Here is an 18,604-nt window from a genome sequence, read left to right as displayed (position 1 = left end):
GTATGGGGTCCAAACACCTCAGGGTTCCTTTCTCTGGTGCTGTTCACTCAGTCTGCAGGTCGTTATGAAGTAAATTTAATTTTAATAGGAATGATTTCCTTTGTACCTGTTGTAAAGGCCATTCTAATTACATAGTACCTTTGAAGCATGCTTTTCCTGACATTCTGTGTGGTGAAGAAGTACAAGGCAAATTTTTGAGACGTGAAATGTCTTTGAGCATTTCTGCAAAGGGCTCATTACCATGGTGAGAAGTGGGATTAAATTAGATTTGATCTAGCTGATAAGGCAGCCCCCAGCTAAAGAACAGGTTGTATTTCAAATGTTGCCTTTGAGATTCGTTATTTGAAACTGGTAACTGATTTAATGTGTTAGTCGGTTCCCAGGCTAGACGACAAAAGCATATTTATATATATATATTTTTTATAAATTTATTTATTTATATTTTCCTTATTTTATTTTTGGCCGCATTGGGTCTTCATTGCTGCGCGCGGGCTTTTCTCTGGTTGTGGCGAGCGGGGGCTACTCTTTGTTGCGATGCGCGGGCTTCTCATTGCAGTGGCTTCTCTTGTTGTGCAGCACAGGCTCTAGGTGCACGGGCTTCAGTAGTTGTGGCACGTGGGCTCAGTAGTTGTGGCTCGCGGGCTCTAGAGCGCAGGCTCAGTAGTTGTGGCTCACGGGTCTAGTTGCTCCGCGGCATGTGGGATCTTCCCGGACCAGGGATCGAACCCGTGTCCCCTGCGTTGGCAGGCGGATTCTTAACCACTGTGCCACCAGGGAAGCCCTGACAAAAGCATATTTAATTTGTAATGTAGTTGAACTAAAATTTTCCATGTAGTGTACCATTTATTGTGCCCATTTCCCCCAATGCTTTGTATGTGGAGTTGTGTTTAGTCTTTATCTCCTTTCCCTGGATGGATGGAAATAATTTATGTATCTATATATCCTGTTTATTATTCTATAATCCCCAATGCACAGGCTGTTAACTATGTTAACACCACGTGAAGATGAGTGTTATTGGCAAAAGACATCATTAGACCACCTCTGTCTCTTGGCCACTAAATTATCAGTATGATTATTGAAAAGAATGGTATTCTCTTGACAATGGCATTTCTCATTCAAGACAGTAACCGAAGCAATTTCTTTTCCTTTGAGGAGAAAACTTAGAGAGATAATCAGACAGTCATCTTTGAAAACTTGAGATGCTGATATTTAAAAATTACCACTTGGGGGTTTAATAATGGGACTTAGAAGGGAAAATTCCTGCTCTTTAGAAATGGCTAGCCTGTCAGTAGCAAGATACAGTGGAGATGAGGCAGTTTCCAACTTCCAAGGTCACTGCCTCCAAATCACCCCATTTCTTCTTAGACGTGTCTCCTCCAGGTGTGGAGTGCACAGACATTTAGTGATTTCTCTTGCCAGTGGGCCTGGTAGTTTCACTATTCTTTCCCCTTCTCACTCCCCATGGTTTTATAGCATTATTCATATGATTCCAGTGTGTACTTTTTAAAAAGCCACACAGAGAAGTTTTATCAGTAAGTATTAACATACGTTTTTTAAAAAAGGACAGAAAGGGACTTCCCTGTTGGTGCAGTGCTTAAGAACCTGCCTGCCAATGCAGGGGACACGGGTTCGAGCCCTGGTCCGGGAAGATCGCACATGCCACGGAGCAACTAAGCCCGTGTGCCACAACTACTGAAGCCCGTGCACATAGAGCCCATGCTCTGCAACAAGAGAAGCCACCGCAATGAGAAGCCCGCACACTGCAACCAAGAGTAGCCCCCGCTCGCCACAACTAGAGAAAGCCCACATGCAGCAAAGAAGACCCAGCGCAGCCAAAAAATAAAATTAAAGAAAAAAAGGACAGAAAAAGTTTCTCTTGCCCTTCCCTACCAGCCTTCACCTTCAATAAATGTGTTTAACGCTGTTTATCAGTTTCAAAACTGCCCATGAAAAATGATGATGAAACCCCAGCTTGTTTCTTCTGACTTCAAATTAGACAATGGCACAGACAATAAAGGTAGGGAGCATAGATTTAAATTTTTTTGAAGGAGTCGTAGCCTAAATGTGTTTGGCCTGGAGATCAGAACAGAGCTGGGATATTTTGCATATTTCCTCCAAGCTAGGCTTTCTGAGACAATTAACTGCTTTTATATGGTAATATCTCAGTTGATTGGTGTCCAACAAACTGTAATCCTCAAGTGGGTGCTGCATTTATTGATTGATTTTTTTAAAAATTTTTTATTTATTTAATTTTATATTTCTGGCTGTGTTGGGTCTTCGTTTCTGTGCGAGGGCTTTCTCCAGTTGCGGCAAGTGGGGGCCACTCTTCATCGCGGTGCGCGGGCCTCTCACTATCGCGGCCTCTCTTGTTGCGGAGCACGGGCTCCAGACGCGCAGGCTCAGTAGTTGTGGCTCACGGGCCCAGCTGCTCCGCGGCATGTGGGATCTTCCCAGACCAGGGCCCGAACCCGTGTCTCCTGCATTGGCAGGCGGATTCTCAACCACTGCGCCACCAGGGAAGCCCTATTGATTGATTTTTAAGGTTGGCAATTATGACCTGCCAGTACTCCACAAGGCCTGAAGACGATGTTGAGTGAAATTGTATAGGGGCTGTGGTGACTCTCAGAAATTCAAGGGTGGAGTGCTTTGGTCAAAGAATTGTCTAAGCTTGTATAAAAGCCAAACCCTGGGTTATTGATGTGAATGGAAGGGAGGAAGTTAGGCAGAGTAACAAGATGGCGACTGGAGAACCAAAATGGGGCAGCAAGGTGGCATAAGGAAGGCTGGGGATAAGTACTGAGGAAATAGCAAAGGACACATGGGAACATAGGAGGTCAAAGTACGTCAGAGGAGCATTTTTTGCCATCTCCAAGTTTACAGTATAACTTTGACGTGGTGATCCTGAGCTCAGGCAACTTCATCTATCATCAAAACTTCAGTCATGTTTATGAGATACCACTTCTTTCTAAGGCAGGAACAAGGTTTTTTGTTTGTTTGTTTGTTTTAAATAAACTTTCAAATAAAAATAAGGTTTCGAGGCTTTTAGGGCATTAGCCTTCTTTTACCAGAAAGCATCCCATTATCATTCTGCCTCCATGAGCTCTGGTCAGTCTGAGCGCCAGCGCTGGCATTTTGGAGTCAGTCCACTTATCTCTAAGGTCCTTTTTTGTTCTACACATGTAATTTTCTATTGTTTGCACCTCTAAAGAGACTCTACAGTGTATAAACCAGTTTTTAAGTTGTAAACTCTGTGCACGTGTGTGTGTTTTCAGACCTGGCTGAAGTACAGAAGAACTTCCTTAGGCAGCACCTCCCCCCCCGCCCCCCAATTCTCAGATTTCCCATATTTTAAACCTGCGCCTCTGAGTTTAAGGACTCACCTCTTTATTTTCTTACACGTTAATCTTCTTCATCTAATCTTTGACTTAGAATATTCAATACCAGAAATCGACTATCCTGGGCTAGAGACATAGTCAGAAAACTTTAGTGACAGAGCTAGCTGCTCCCCCTCTTGGCCAGTTTTGGGAATTTTTCTTTTTTTTTTTTGAAGTAGAATTGCTAATTAACATAGCTGAATCAGTTGTCTCATGAATATGCTAATCAGATACTCCGTTCAGGGGGCTTTGAAAGAATTGCTTGGCAAAAGGAATAGAAACAATAGAAGTGCGGCATAATCCGTGTTTGGGGACCACAACATAAAGACCCTGCCCAAAATGTCGCATTTTGTGAGAGACTAGTTGTTTTTAAAAGAATCAGAGCGAAATCAAACAACCCAGATAGATAAAGATTAGAGCTGCCATGTTAAATATATTTCTGAATTACATAGCAAAAATGATGTTAACAACTACAAAGATAGATTATTGCTTGCAAACTCCCAGAATCAAGTTATTTGCTAGATGTTTTTGCATGTTCTAAAAGAAATTTTAAGAAAATAGTGATGTTGTCTGACGCTAGTGCATTGGGAAGACTACTTTCATTTGCCATTGTAGGAGCAAATGTAGCAACTTTGCCCGGGAGGCAGAGCCCACTGAGTTGTCAGCCTGTTTCTGCTGTGAGCGCACTGTGACCTGGGGCAATTAACTGGTCTCAGTTTTCCCATCCATAAAATGAAGGGGTTGAGCTGGGTGCTCTCTCAAAGACCCTTTCAATTCTACAAATTCTGTGAATCTTCTTCTCAACATGTGACTAGACCAGCTGCTTCAGTGCAAGGTCTTACAAGATGTTAATTAGGCGTCTGCATGGTCCCCTCTATTTTCCTCCTATCATTTCTTAACCCTCCGCTACTTTCACTGGGTCTTTGAAAACCCTCCCATGAGCCTGAAGCTTGTTAACTCGAATAATAGTAGAAATGTTCTGAATTAGCTTAAAACACACATAAAAGAAATAATTGTCCCATCTATCTGAAGAGTGCTTCATGTCCTGCCTTTGTGAAATGATAGAAAACAAGGGGGCTGGAGAGCTTAAGGGAAAGGGTGGCCACTCTTCATATTGAGCCAAATTTCTGTTTTAATCCGTGACTAAAAATTTTCCGTGGTTCATCCTGGCCATTACCTCATTAGGCCAGTAGGCTCAGCAGTGTGGAGACTCAGCAAGTTGAAGGCATTCGGATTCCCATGCCCATGAAAGACAAATATAGCCAACTAAGCTTCATGGCTGTTGGCTAAGCTGAAGTTTCTGGAATTTTCCTGACCCCTGACTGCAAGCATTTTTCAGCTGCATGGTTTTCTTATTGTCCTTTGCACGGCCATACTGACCTCGTGAAGACCTCCCGGGTCTTTAGTTTAAGTCTTCGACATCCTCAAGATAAATGTGTCATAGAAATGTGTGACGTACATACAACATACAGTTGTTTTTTAATCCTTACCTCAGATTTCATTCATTAAGATGTCTTTTTAAAATTTGTAGCTTTTTTAAACCTCTGCTACAGTGCGGCAGGCAGGATGAGTAGCCCCGAAAGTACAGAAAAAGACATGAGGCCTCTGACCTTCCTGCAAACGCAGTGTTCCTTCCAGATCATACTATGGGTGTTTGATTTGGTTGGAAAGCACTGCTGCTCTGTGCTTTACAGTTCTATTTTCCTTCTTTTTTTTTTTTTTTTTTCCTTTCCAGGCAAAAGAGACTAAAACGCTGGGTGTTTTTGCTAATTCTTTGATAATCTCTGTGAAGCGTGATGAGAACAAGCCACTGCCAGCTTAATGGAATCAAATCAAGAGCTCAGATAAAACACACACTTTTCTGTATTGACAAAGGTTTTCTGCCTTTTGAGTTGTTATCTCAGGTGTGGCCGGTTGTGGCTGTAGCATTGGCCGTCTCATTGAAAATGCTTGTGCAGCTTCCAGGGGGCCCTGAGCACACTCTCTTTGGGCCTCTGCTATTAGCTGTGGCTTCTTAAAGAAGGCGTGGCGTCAGCAAGAAGCAGCCGATCTGTTTGGAGGCGAGTAAATACACAGAAGAGCTTGAGCCGAATTGCTTTTATCTATTTTTTTGTTCATTGTGCTTTGAGCCTGGGAGTTGAGAGCCTTGTTGATCATCTCTGCTCACCCTTTTTCCATGCGTCTGTCTGTCCCAGCAAAGAAAAGGGCTTATTTGATCTAGCAGTGACTCTGACTGAGAGAATTCCCAAGCCAGTCAGGCCTTTCTTGTTCATTGTCCTGGCCCATCTCTATTGCGCGCTCTTTGCACGCGGTCTCTCTCTCTCTCTCCCCCCTCCCCCTCCCCTCCCCCTCCCCTCCCCCTCCCCTCCCCCCTCCCCCTCCCCCCTCAAGAATCTGAAGCTCTTCAGAATACAGAAGACTGGAGCAGGGAATGTTACATGGGCATACCTTTTCTGGAGGTCAGTTTGGCAGTGTATCAGAGGTTTCAAATAGCTTCATTCATATCCTTTGACTCAGTAACTGTACTTCTAGGTTTTGATCTCAAGGAAAGAAAGATCTGCATACAGATTTATGTACAAGAATGTTCATCACAGTATTACTTGTAATAATGAAAAATAGGAAATTATCCTAAATGTCCCATAATGATTACATTATGATCTGTTCGTATGGTGTCATAGTATGCAGTTGTTAAAACTGATGTTTCTGAAGGCTTTTTAATCACATCGGAACTGCTAAGCATACAGTGTTACGTGAGAACAGGGTATAAATACAGTATGACCTCAACCATGTGACAATACATACCTTCACAGAAAAAGCAGGAAAGAAATTCAATAAACCATTGTTGTTCTTTTAATGGTGGGATTATGGGCATTTTTGTTTTCTTCATACCTTGCCATATTTTTCAAATTGCTGCAATTTGAAAGGAATACTTTATAGGAAAAAACGGTATTTTTAAATGAAAAATGTAAGAACTGCTTTGGTGGTGTTTTGCCATGTTTGGTTTTTTTTTTTCAGTATTACAGTGCTCACTGTAGACAGTTTGGAAGAAGTAGAAAAAAATGCGTCGAAGCCTCCAGCATTTAAGTCAGATGAATAGAATAAAGGGAAATAAGTCATTTTCGAAAGCATGAGATAGATTACTTTTCCAATTGTGTCACTGCAAAATTGGGGTGAACTAAATTGAGAAACATTGAAAAAAATCACGCCGATTCCCTAACACCCATCCAACACCACTGTGTGCACCTCATCTTTTTTTGGTCAGGTAGACAATGTATATACATACATACAAATCAGAATCATAACCGATTGTGGCATTTTGCATCCTGATTTTTCTCTTGATATTAGATCATGAGCAGGTAGACTGTATTATGAGGTTTGTGTATGAGGTCATACAATAGGTCCACGTGGAGGTTAGTATATGCAGCACTTGGAACACTCCTTCAGCCTTGGAGCATTCTTTTCTTCTTTTTTTTTGGCTGGCCACGTGGCATGTGGGATCTTAGTTCCCCTGATCAGGGATCGAACCCATGCCCCCTGAGGTGGAAGCGTGGAGTCTTAACCACTGGACCACCAGGAAAGTTCCCTCAGAGCTTTCTTAAACATGCCCTCATGGGCCCTTCTCAGTGAGAAGGAATTCGGCTGTGCTAAAGAGACTTGGCTAGCTGGTGCTGGGAGTACCATTGCTAGAAATGGAATGCGGTCCAGGGGAAGGGACCTTACCGTACTGACCGTGTGTCCGTGGCCAAGTTAGTCCGGAGAGAGAATTAGCATTCAAAATGCATTAACTACTAGAAGTAACCTTGGGAAGAAAGGGCTGCTCCTACAGTGGCAGGGTCCCCTAGCCCCCTTTCATATGCTAACAGCCCCTAATAAGGGCCTCAGCTGGCAATGGCCTGCTCCTCCTAGGAGAGGACCATTGTTGGGCTACAGCTGATGATTGTTAGTCAAGTACACGTCCTTTTAGTACACCATGCCCTCCCTCGCAGGCACTCCTGAGGAATGTGCCTGTTAGAGACTTAACACAGACTTGACCAAAAAAGCAAGACAGAGGAGGAGATAGTCTTTGGTTTCAGTCAGTAAAATGCTTGCTTAATTTCCTTTTTTTCCCCCCTTCCATTTGTAGGTGCTTATGTTAGCTGTTCTTCATCAAGTACTTGATCTTGGGTGAAAGAATGGATGGCTATAACTCTGAGTTTTCTTAACAGTGTGAGAACTATGATTTGTAGCATGTACCAGGAGACTTCTTTCTCAGGAATTTTGTGGATGTGGTGACTTAACTGTTTGCACGCTACACCAGGGCTGTGAAATACAGCCTTCACATTAAAGAGGAAATTAATTCTTATATGTAAAAGGCAGCTTCCTAATAATATAAATACAAGGGGGTAATTTATAGCACCAAGCAAATGGATTGAATAGAAAGGGCTTCCAGTCTCTTCAGATCACAGGTTAATTCTAGAATGCATTCTAGCACATTAATCAATAGCCAGTCGATTGTTTATAAAGTAGTAGCTAATGGCATTTAATAGCAGAACTGGGGGTCTTTTGACCTGTTTCAAGAATTTTGAATGTTTATTTGATGCAAGATGAGTGGCGGGGGATAGAAGTTCCAGAAGTACATGATGTTCTTCTTTTTGTGAAAGACAGGATACTTACATAGAAAACTTTTATATGGAAAGGTTTTGCCTTTTCTCTCTAGTAGTTTTTTCCATGTTAAATTGGTACTACTGACATTAAGAATAATCAGATGTTAGAGCCAGAAAACACTCCCAATCTCCCAGTCTCCTAGCTCAACCCTTGCATTGAGGTGCTTCTGGTAGGATGCAGATGAAATACATGGGGAGGGTGGGGCATTGACCTGCAGCTTAATTCTCAATTTTCCTTTCCCTGATTCTTTGCCTCGATCTTTTTGTATATACGCGTGCTGTGTATGATACTCTGTGTTGTAATATCATGTAAAATCTCTTCCCTGGATTTCTTCATCCCGTGTTTTTCACTCAGGAGTTGCTCCACCCTCGTAGATGTCTGGGACGTTTCACAGAATTGGAAGCTAGAGCCATTAAGCATTTCCTTTGGCTGAATTGTTCCCAGTTTTATAAGGCCTTGGGTCTTCTTAACCATTCTCCAGCAGCTTTGGCTTAATTTATATTCCCCCCAGATGGATAATATTTGACTCTGCCAAGAAAAATAAAAACCAGCCTTGAAAGGTTTTTTTTTCTTTTTCAATAATTGTAGATATAAGGAAACTCTGAAGGTGACAGTAACATCATTTCACATATTATGAATAGTGTCCATTCATTGAGCAGCTATTGTGTGCTAGCCATTATCCATATGAGGTGAGCAGTAATAGCCCCATTTTATGGAAGAAGAAGCAACAGAGGCTCAGAGAGTTTAGATCTTCTGTCCCGTCAAGGTCACACAGCTCATAAATGAGAGGGCCCATGCTTTTCCCACTGTGTCATGCTGCTTTAGATCCTAGCACGTTAAACTGTTTATTTCCACTCCTATGTTGTGGTCATTCATGAGTCCTAGGCGTAGCAGTTGCTTCATCCTTGGAACATAAATCCTTAAGCCCCCGAACTGAAAATTGAAGGAGAAATAAACCCTGCTCACAGACACCATATTTAAAATGCTTATGAACTGTCTCCTCTCTCACTCTTCTTTCAGACTCTCTGAGCAGCATTTTTCATGAATACAAGCAGTTGCTGCAAGGGAGATCTGAATTCCAATTAAGTCAGCTTCTGATCCTGGTGGAACTCTGGTTTACACTGCTCCTGGCTGGTTCTCTCTTAGCCACCAAGTGTCTTATAATTGGCTTCAGGCATAATGTTTACAATGGGATGATTGCTAGGTGTCTCAGACCTGCACAGTTTTTGTTCAGCAGTTAAGATCTGATTCTGAGTTCTAAATAATGGGGGGAAAAGTGGAGATGAGCTTTGCAGCAATGAATGAAGTTGCTCTTGGTGACTGGGGACCAGATCCTGAATGTCTAATTTGTGTTCTATCCCCCATTGTAGAAGGAAATGTGGGAAGAAGGGTGGGGAGGTGGAGAGGTTAAGGAATCTACAAGAACATATGAGAGCGGCTAGTTTGATAGGAGAAATAGATGTAAAAGTTTTTCCCCCCTTTTTTCTTACAGCAAATTATTATGCTTTGATTGATATGGTACCTAATTGGTATGGATTTTAGCATTTAAATTATGTCTGCCACCCTTAAAAGATCTCTTTGAGACAAAAAGCATAGGTAGAATAGCCCCATTTACCAGGGCCAGTAAGAACACGTCTAAGGAGAAATGAGTTTGGGTCTTTTGGTTCGCTTGACTTTTGTTCTGTTGACTTCGCAGGTGAAATAGATGAATATTAAAAAAAAAACTTGCTGTATGAAATGAAAGATTAAGGATTTTATAGACGGTTTAAAAATCTCTGGTGCCTCCATAAAACCATGTGTGGAAAGTGGCGGGTATAGTAAAGGTGAATTGGATGGAGAAAATTCATCGTTCTAGAAATTTTCATTACAGTCTCATTGGGCAGGAAGGTTAAGATGCATGGCAAAGCTGTGTGCTTTGATTTGAGCCCATACCAACCACTTAGTACATACTTGTCAAATTACATAGCTATTTGGAGAGATCAAATTAGCAGATTTTAACTCCTTATATCAGTTTTGTAGAATTTCTATATATAATCTACTCAGTGGAATTATATTTGCAACTTACACGGCCACACTAAAGAATCTTTTAAAATGTGAAGGAAAGGAAATCAATTTTCTGGATGATTAAATGAATTAGAGTTTAATATGTATACAGCACCAAACTAAACTCTGAAAATATAAGCTAACATCACACACACACACACACACACACACGACCTTCCTAGCAGAATTTGAGTCCCAGGAAATAAAGTAAGGTCCATTGTGATATTGGACAGAGGGCATGCTGGGTTAAAATCAGTCCTGTTCTTCGTTGGATCATTGCTCTTGTACTTTGAAGTAGCTGTATTATAAATAACTACACCGACCCATAGGCTGTTGACCTGAATGAGGATCTCTAAGAATGTTTTATTTTTTTCCATAAAATGTTCAGTGTCTTAGCGTTTCTTTGACCTGGAACACTTTTAAGCCTAAAAAAGTAGTGACATTTCATAGTGTTTTTCAGTTAAAACTGAGCTCGACATGCCACTCTGCCCCAACCCTTAAAACCAGCATTCATTAGAAACGCAAGTGAGTATTCAGAATTACTTATTTAATGAGTCATGAAAGCACAAGTCAAATAATTCTCAACATCCTGTTTCTACACTAAATGATGTGTGCCAATTTTATGAGCAATATAGTAAAAATCCAATCTAAGGAAGGACCTATGGTTGCCTTTGGAATGCGCTCTTTTGGATGGTGAAATATTAGTAGCACTGGATTGACACAAGGCTTCCACACTGATCTCAATAACCAGGCTTTATTTTTCCAGTATGTGAAAGCCAGCACCACTTGGCAAGGCCGCTAGTGATTCAAGGACGGTACGGGAAGTGGACCAGATGACATTTAAGGTCTTTTCTCACCCTAAGATTCCACAACTTTGAAGTCTAGAAAAGTGCTGCCTGCATCTCGACTCTCAGTTGAGAGATACTTCCACACAAGAAAATCCATCCCCAAAACCTCTTTAAGAAATGACACCCAAGAATGCAACAAAAAATTTTAAACCTAATTTACTGGAAATATATTTTCCTCTAATTAAAACATTAACCCTTACCCTGAATGCTTCACGTTGAGCACAGTTCCCAGGTTGGTGCTGATTGCTAGTGAGAGGCAAAATGGGAGAAGTTTCATTGGCTAGAGTCTTGCTTCTCAAACTTTGGGGTATAGCAGAGTGCCAGATGGCTGGGTCCCGCCCTCCAGAGTTTCTGATCCAGTAGGTTTAAGGTGGGGTCCAAGAACTTGTGTCCCGCTGGTGATGGTGTGTGCCCATGGAAGCACACTCGAGAACCACTTGGGGTTTGGAGAGAATCAGAGGCGGCCTTCCCGGCTACCTGATTTGACTAACTCTTTTCATTATCATTCCCCTAGCTCCTTATGTACTTTCTGGCCTCCTTCCAGGGAGAGAACTTTGGTAAAAATGCCAGGCTGTGCAGTTGTAATGGGGATTTCCCTTTCTCTCACTGAAGAAAACCCAGGAAATAAAAGGCAAACGGTAGAGAATGGTTTTGTAGCGCTATTGCATTTTGAGAAGATCACTAATGTTCTTCTGGCTTTGAAGGAGTTGTCTTATTTTCCTTTCTGTTCCATGTTCACTTGGAGGCAGCTTCTTTCTTGATGTGGTCCTTATATTTTGCTTTGGTATTTATTACATTTCCTGCTTATAAACTTGATACCATGAGGTGTTTATTTTTATACCAGACATAGAGTCTTTAAGAATGATTAATGTTGCAGATAGATTGTTAGCTCCTCTCTTCAGGGAACTTCCTGAGAAAAGCTTCAGGAGAAATTCATTTGACATTTGTATTTAAGAGATTAAAGTCTTTAACATTTAGGCTGTGTGGGTATGCGGTGCCCAAAAAGTAAATCTGAAAAAAACCCAAAAAACACAGGTATTCTTTTTTTTTTCCCAGTTATTTTTCCATGTTATCTTAATCTCATGGTCTTACTGTATGAATCCTTTAGGAACCCGAGGTCACCTTGGATATCCCTCTTTATACTAATGTCACCGGGAACACCTGAGAAGTTCTTTTCCTGCTTATGTGGCGTGTTTCATTCTGTTTCTTGGCCTCAAGCATTTCCCAGGCAGTTTTCTTATATGTCATGTAGATGTAAGGAGGAGAAAAGGAAAAAAAAATCATGTCTAAGTAAACAGCATGTCTTGAAAACACCTGTCCTGGTGTCAGGTTACAGTGAGGAGGCATTATCCACTTTGGTTTAGATTCTTACAGTAAAAAGTTCTGGGAAACCTCATGTTTTAGACTTTATGTATCCATTTTTTTTTAATGTATCCATTTTTATCCAGTTCTTTATTTACCTTGTGACTAAATGAGAAAAGGAGGAAGCGAGGGAGTCCTGAGAAGTTGTCCATTTAAAGTTTCATTTTTTTCCCTCTTAGACGTAGACACACGTGACTTTGTGACATAGGTTTCCTTTCATTGACAAACGATCAGAGATGCCAAATTCCCCCAAAGAAATCCACCCTATATACAAGCATGTTTTCCAATTTAATTTCAGGATTTTTTTTTCCAGTTTTCAGATTTACCTGAAAAGCAAGCACTTTGTTATTTAATTACTGAGAACCCTTTCTTTTTTGGTTTTGTTTTTAGAGTTCTTCAAAGAACTACTTGAAAATGCGGAGAAATCCCTGAATGACATGTTTGTGAAGACATATGGTCACTTGTACATGCAAAATTCCGAGCTATTTAAAGATCTCTTCGAAGAGTTGAAGCGCTACTATGTGGCGGGAAATGTGAACCTGGAAGAAATGCTGAATGACTTCTGGGCCCGCCTCCTGGAGCGGATGTTCCGCCTGGTGAACTCCCAGTACCACTTCACAGACGACTATCTGGAGTGCGTGAGCAAGTACACGGAGCAGCTGAAGCCCTTTGGAGACGTCCCTCGGAAACTGAAGCTCCAGGTCACTCGTGCATTTGTAGCAGCCCGCACTTTTGCTCAGGGCTTAGCAGTTGCAAGAGATGTAGTGAGCAAAGTCTCGGTGGTAAGCGCTGTTTGCATTCTGTGTTATTGTTTTCTTTTGTTTCACGTTAAAAGAAAGTTTGGGAGATGTGGAAAAATAAGTCAGTAGAATTCCATCGTCTCAACAGTAATTGTCTTTTTCTTCTGTTCTTTTCTCGTCTTTCTCTCCCCTCTTGTCTCCTACACTTCGTCCTGATACATGTGCATCATGTGGCTATAAACAATACAGCGATGAACATCTTCACGTATCAACATCATTCTTTCCTGTGGTTTCTTTGGTAGCTATTCTTAGAAGCAGGATACGTGTTCACTTTGGAACCTTAATTTTAAAAATGGATTTAGGGACTACCCTGGCCGTCCAGTGGTTAAGACTCCGAGCTTCCACTGCAAGGGGCGAGGGTTTGATCCCTGGTCGGGGAACTAAGATCCCACATGCCGAGCAGCCACAAAAACAAACAAACAAAAAAACTTGCAAAAAATGGATTTAATACCTCCATATTCTTTTCAGCACCTATTCTGCTTCTCCTTCAGAGAAAGAAACATATACAGATAGACTCCACATTTGGTTGTTTTGAGTGACTATGTTTGAGCCTGCTAGTTAAAGTCTAGAAAAGAATTTCACATCCATTACTATATGTTTCCTTGTTATAAGGTATACTCAGAGCCCTTTAGAAGACAGACCTTTCTATGACAATTAACGTGGACCACCTGCTCTTGACTTAATGGCTTTGTTTATAGAATTACCAGGAAAGAGAATGGAATTGTACTAGCAGGAAAGAGCAAATGAAATGAGCCACACATTCCTCATTTGTAAATTAGAGGAATTGGACCAGACCAGTATTTTTCAGACTGTTCTTTGGAGCCAGCTAAGGAGGTACCCCAGGGGCCTCCTTGAGGAGAGACAAGGGAGACACAGGGTTCTTCTAGTGGGCGAGACTCTGCATCTGTGCCTTTATCTCCTGACTGCACCAGGGAAGCTTTGCTTTCCTCAGTTGTATGTAGTAGGGTTTTGAACATGATTTCAAGGGGGAAAAGATTCTATGGCTCCTTCACTCCCCCCCACCCCCCAAAAAAGATGAAATTTGAAAACCTTTTGAAGGCCTTTCCACCTCTACCCCTCTGTGACTCAATGCCAGTGAAGAAATAGAATATTCTGGAGCAAAGTTATCTTTGCAGGACTGATCTTAGTGCTGTTACCTTTAGGCCCTCAAAGGAAAAGCCAAATTTTAGCCCATTTGGTTGTTCTGAGGACTGGAGGAGTGGTCAAAATAGAAACTAGACAACGATACTAACAGTAAAATATAAATCCAGTGGCTTCTTAGAGAGTTCATTCAGAGCTAGGGTAGCCATATAATTTATTGTCCAAACCAGGAGGTGCTTAAAAACAATTATACCCAGATAACACGGGCAGACCAGGATTCATGGTCCCCCTAGCGAGGAACCTTACGTTTACCAGAGTGAAGATAAAGAATAGTGTATTTTAAAAATTAGGTGCTTATTGGCTGTTGCACGTTAGCACTGGGGGATGTTAGTGTTAGTTGGTTGGTTGCATTCCATTATTACACTTGTGTGTGTGTTCCCATTTCCCAGCCATAAGCCATCAGGAAACAATTCCTTACAGTACATTTTTGTTCACTCCTTTTCCTCCTGATATTTTCATCATAAATTGCAAAAAAAAAAATTGTTGGGGCATATGAGCTGTGGGTGGGAGCAAGTAGGGAGATGATGGGTATAATTAAAGGAATAGTCTGAATCCTGAACTGCTGCCCCCGCCTCTGCAACCATTATTAATCTTGGAGATGCTCGTGTCAGAGTCCCTAAACAATGCACAGTTAATCCAGATCAAAGTTAATTACATAGTAGTTCCCCTAACACATCTGCCCTCCTTCAGCAATTCCTCGCATTTATCCTAAGCTGAATAGGCAGAAAGGTGCTGCTGTGTTTTTGTTTTTGTTTTTTTTGGGGGGGGGGCTGCATTGGGTCTTCGTTGCTGCGCGCGGGCTTTCTCTAGTTGTGGCGAGTGGGGGCTACTCTTCGTTGCGGTGCGTGGGCTTCTCATTGCGGTGGCTTCTCTTGTTGCGGAGCACATGCTCTAGGTGCACAGGCTTCAGTAGTTGCGACGCACTGGCTCAGTACTTGTGGCTCGCAGGCTCTAGAGCACAGGCTCAGTAGTTGTGGTGCACGGGCTTAGTTGCTCTGCGACATGTGGGATCTTCCCGGACCAGGGATCGAACCCACGTCCCCTGCATTGGCAGGAGGATTCTTAACCACTGTGCCACCAGGGAAGTCCATGCATGCCATGTGGTTTTGAACGTCTATGTGCGTGTGCATGTGTGTGCCAAAGAGAAAAGCAAGGACTAGAACACCCTTTGCAAGTGTCTGAAAGTGGTTTCTTTACATTAACCATCCCCCCCTCTGAGTTGATTCCTGGGAAAAAGGACCAGGCTGACACAAGCCTGCGGTGGTGTTAGCCTCTCTTAGCCCCGTTGGGGCCCCTTTAGAGAACTGAGATTCCAGAACCCCTAACTTGAGGGGGAAGGTGGTGGTCGAACCAAGGAAGCAGGTTAAAAGATTGACGGCTAGAAGTCTAGTCCACGTCATGCCACCTCCCAGGGTAAATAAACACTCGAGGCTTCCCAGTATTGCATTCTTCTTGACATGGTTCCCAGAATTAACTGAGAACCAATAAGATTGGTTCACCACCAGTAAGATTGGTGGGAAATCAATAAGATTGACTGTTCACCCTTACTTACCTGTGCAATAAACAGTATGTGACCCAAAAGGAAATAATCACAATTTCCAATGTTGCTTTTGGTATGAATTTTTTTAAAGCAGGAAAGACATTTCTGTGTACCTTAGTTTTGTCAAGTTGTTTGAGAAAGTTAATTTCCAAATATGACCCTAAATTTTTGGAGAAATGATCCCTATTCTATATTCATTGTATTCTCATGTCTGCCTAAGAGATGTTTGTATCATTATATGAGAATACAATGAATACAAGCTATAGGGCTCAATTTACTTTCAGTAAAACATTACTTGCCAATTGTTTAGTGGAAAATACTGTTATGACTTTAAAAAATTTTTTTTATTATAGTTGATTTACAATATTGTGTTAGTTTCTCGTGTACAGTTTCTCATTACACACACACACACACACACACACACACACACTTTTTCATATTCTTTTCCATTATGGTTTATCACAGGATTTGAATATAGTTTCCTGTGCTGTACAGTAGGACCTTGTTATTTATCTATATTACATATAGTAGTGTGTCTCTTTTAATCCCAAACTCCTAATTTATCCCTCCCCCACCCCGTTCCCCTTTGGTAACCATAATTTTGTTTTCTATGTGTGTGAGTCTGTTTCTGTTTTGTAAGTAAGTTCATTTGTGTCATCTTTTAGATTACATATAAAAGTGCTATCATATGGTATTTGTCTTTCTCTGTCTGACATACTTGACTTAATATGATAATCTCTAGGTCCATCCATGTTGCTGTAAATGGCATTATTTCATTCTCTTTTTATGGCTGAGTAGTGTTCCATTGTATATACGTACCAAGTGTTCTTAAGGCATTTGTCTGTTGATGGACATTTAGGTTGCTTCCATGTCCTGGCTATTGTAAATAGTGCTGCTGTGAACATTGGGGTGCATGTATCTTTTAGAATTAGAGTGTTTTTCCGGATATATGCCCAGGAGTGGGATTGCTGGGTCATATGGTAACTCTATTTTTAGGTGTTTTTTTTTTTTTTTTGACGAACCTCCATACTGTTTTCCATAGTGGCTGCACCAATTTACATTCCCACCAACAGTGTAGGAGGGTTCCCTTTTCTCCACACCCCCTCCAGCATTTTTTATTTGTAGACTTTCTAATGATGGCCATTCTGACTTGTGTGAGGTGATGCCTCATTGTAGTTTTGATTTGCATTTCTCCAGCAATTAGTGAAGGTGAGTATCTTTTCATGTGCCTACTGGCCATCTGTATATCTTTTTTGGAGAAATATGACTATTTTAAATGTTGTGTTTGTAATTGGAAACTTTAAAAAATAATGTTTTGCTTTACTACTGAGCATCTTCTTGACTTAAGGACTGACTTGAAATCAAACCCTTCAACTAGGTTGAGTTATATCTAAATTACATAATAATAAGACACTCAAGCATCAAATCAGTTTCTAAAGACGCCAAAACACAAATTATGTAAAAATATATCATCAGTGTAATGTTTCTTTTTAGAAGGCTGGAAAGGAATACTTGCACATTTGAAAAAATATTCATTACCTTCGTTTTTGGAGTATGAGTACCAGCTCAACAGAGATTTTAATTTAAGGTGTAGTGGTATGGGGAAGACAGTAAATGGTCTGGCTATGAAAAACATATTTCAAATTGAACATGTTGAAAATAATCTACATTTGATTGAGAAAAATTAGTAAGCTCTAACAGTGTGGGGACCCAAGCAGTGTTTTTTCATGTAGGAACTGTTGCCCAAATGTAGTTGGCGGGTGGAACTGGAGCAACCCAAGAAATACATTCCTACTTTTGGTGTCCAGTAGGATTAATTACCTTGGGCCTGAAAAAGACCCTTCAGGGTGGAGACCTCACCCATTTCATCTACAAAGAAGTCTTTAAAGTCAACTATGAAAACCATTGTGGTCTTGGGACTAGTTATGCATACTTAACTCAGAGATGTTCACACTTTCTTTTCATGAGCAGATGCCCTGCTTCTCCAGTTTACTTTTTTTTTTTAATTAGTTTTTTTTTTAATTTATTTATTTTTATGGCTGTGTTGGGTCTTCGTTTCTGTGCAAGGGCTTTCTCTAGTTGCGGCAAGCGGGATCACTCTTCATCGCGGTGCGCGGGCCTCTCACTATCGTGGCCTCTCTTGTTGCGGGGCACAGGCTCCAGACGCGCAGGCTCAGTAGTTGTGGCTCACGGGCCCAGCCACTCCACGGCATGTGGGATCTTCCCAGACCAGGGCTCGAACCCGTGTGCCCTGCATTAGCAGGCAGATTCTCAACCACTGCGCCACCAGGGAAGCCCCAGTTTACTTTTGCAACAAAAGAGTTGCGGTTATTTGTTGAGCAATGATTTGATTATCACTAAACCTTTTAAAGGCTATTAGCACCAGCAAGCTTAACTGACTTCAGGAGAAACTCACTTCTTACTTGAAGTATACTTGCCTTGCTTCAGTTTTTCTGGGCGCAGACATCCAGTGATTTCAGCTTACTCCATTGAGCTTTGCAATTCAAACTTCAGAAAAATCCCTTTAATTAGGAACAGATGGTTCACGAATACCCTGGTGCTACACATCTTTGTATTACTTATTCCATCTTTACTTGTCATCGTTCATGATACATTTCTTATTTACCTGCTAGCAGCAGCAGTTTTGCCTGGAAGGGTGAAGTCTGTTGTGGTCTTTCAAAAATGCACAAGTGGTTACATGCACCGTGAAAATTAATAGCTCCTATGCCAAAGAGAGTTGCATTCTCATGGTTTCAGTTAACACTGACATATAATGGGGCTGTGTCTATACCCCAACCCCAAACTCCGGGGACTGTAATTAGAAATCGGTGC

At 41.4% G+C, this 18,604-nt stretch overlaps 1 protein-coding gene and 1 pseudogene across 2 annotated transcripts in view; one reads left to right on the top strand and one right to left on the bottom strand.

Annotated features, from left to right (window-relative positions):
* LOC309621046 (cytochrome c oxidase subunit 7B, mitochondrial pseudogene) overlaps positions 1–18,604 on the bottom strand; it is a 576,424-nt pseudogene that overhangs the window by 306,727 nt on the left and 251,093 nt on the right. The gene's annotated exons all lie outside the window — the stretch shown is intronic.
* Positions 1–18,604, top strand: part of GPC4 (glypican 4) — a 109,319-nt gene that overhangs the window by 73,851 nt on the left and 16,864 nt on the right. The window contains exon 3 of the mRNA XM_082377896.1: positions 12,662–13,053. Within this exon, the coding sequence (XP_082234022.1) occupies positions 12,662–13,053 (392 nt within the window). The remainder of the gene's footprint in view (positions 1–12,661; positions 13,054–18,604) is intronic.

The sequence above is a fragment of the Balaenoptera borealis genome (genome assembly GCF_965194805.1).
Source record: "Balaenoptera borealis genome assembly, chromosome: X".
Lineage (NCBI taxonomy): Eukaryota > Metazoa > Chordata > Mammalia > Artiodactyla > Balaenopteridae > Balaenoptera > Balaenoptera borealis.
The sequence above is the reverse complement of the archived record's forward strand: the minus strand, read 5'-3'. Positions and strand labels throughout refer to the sequence as shown.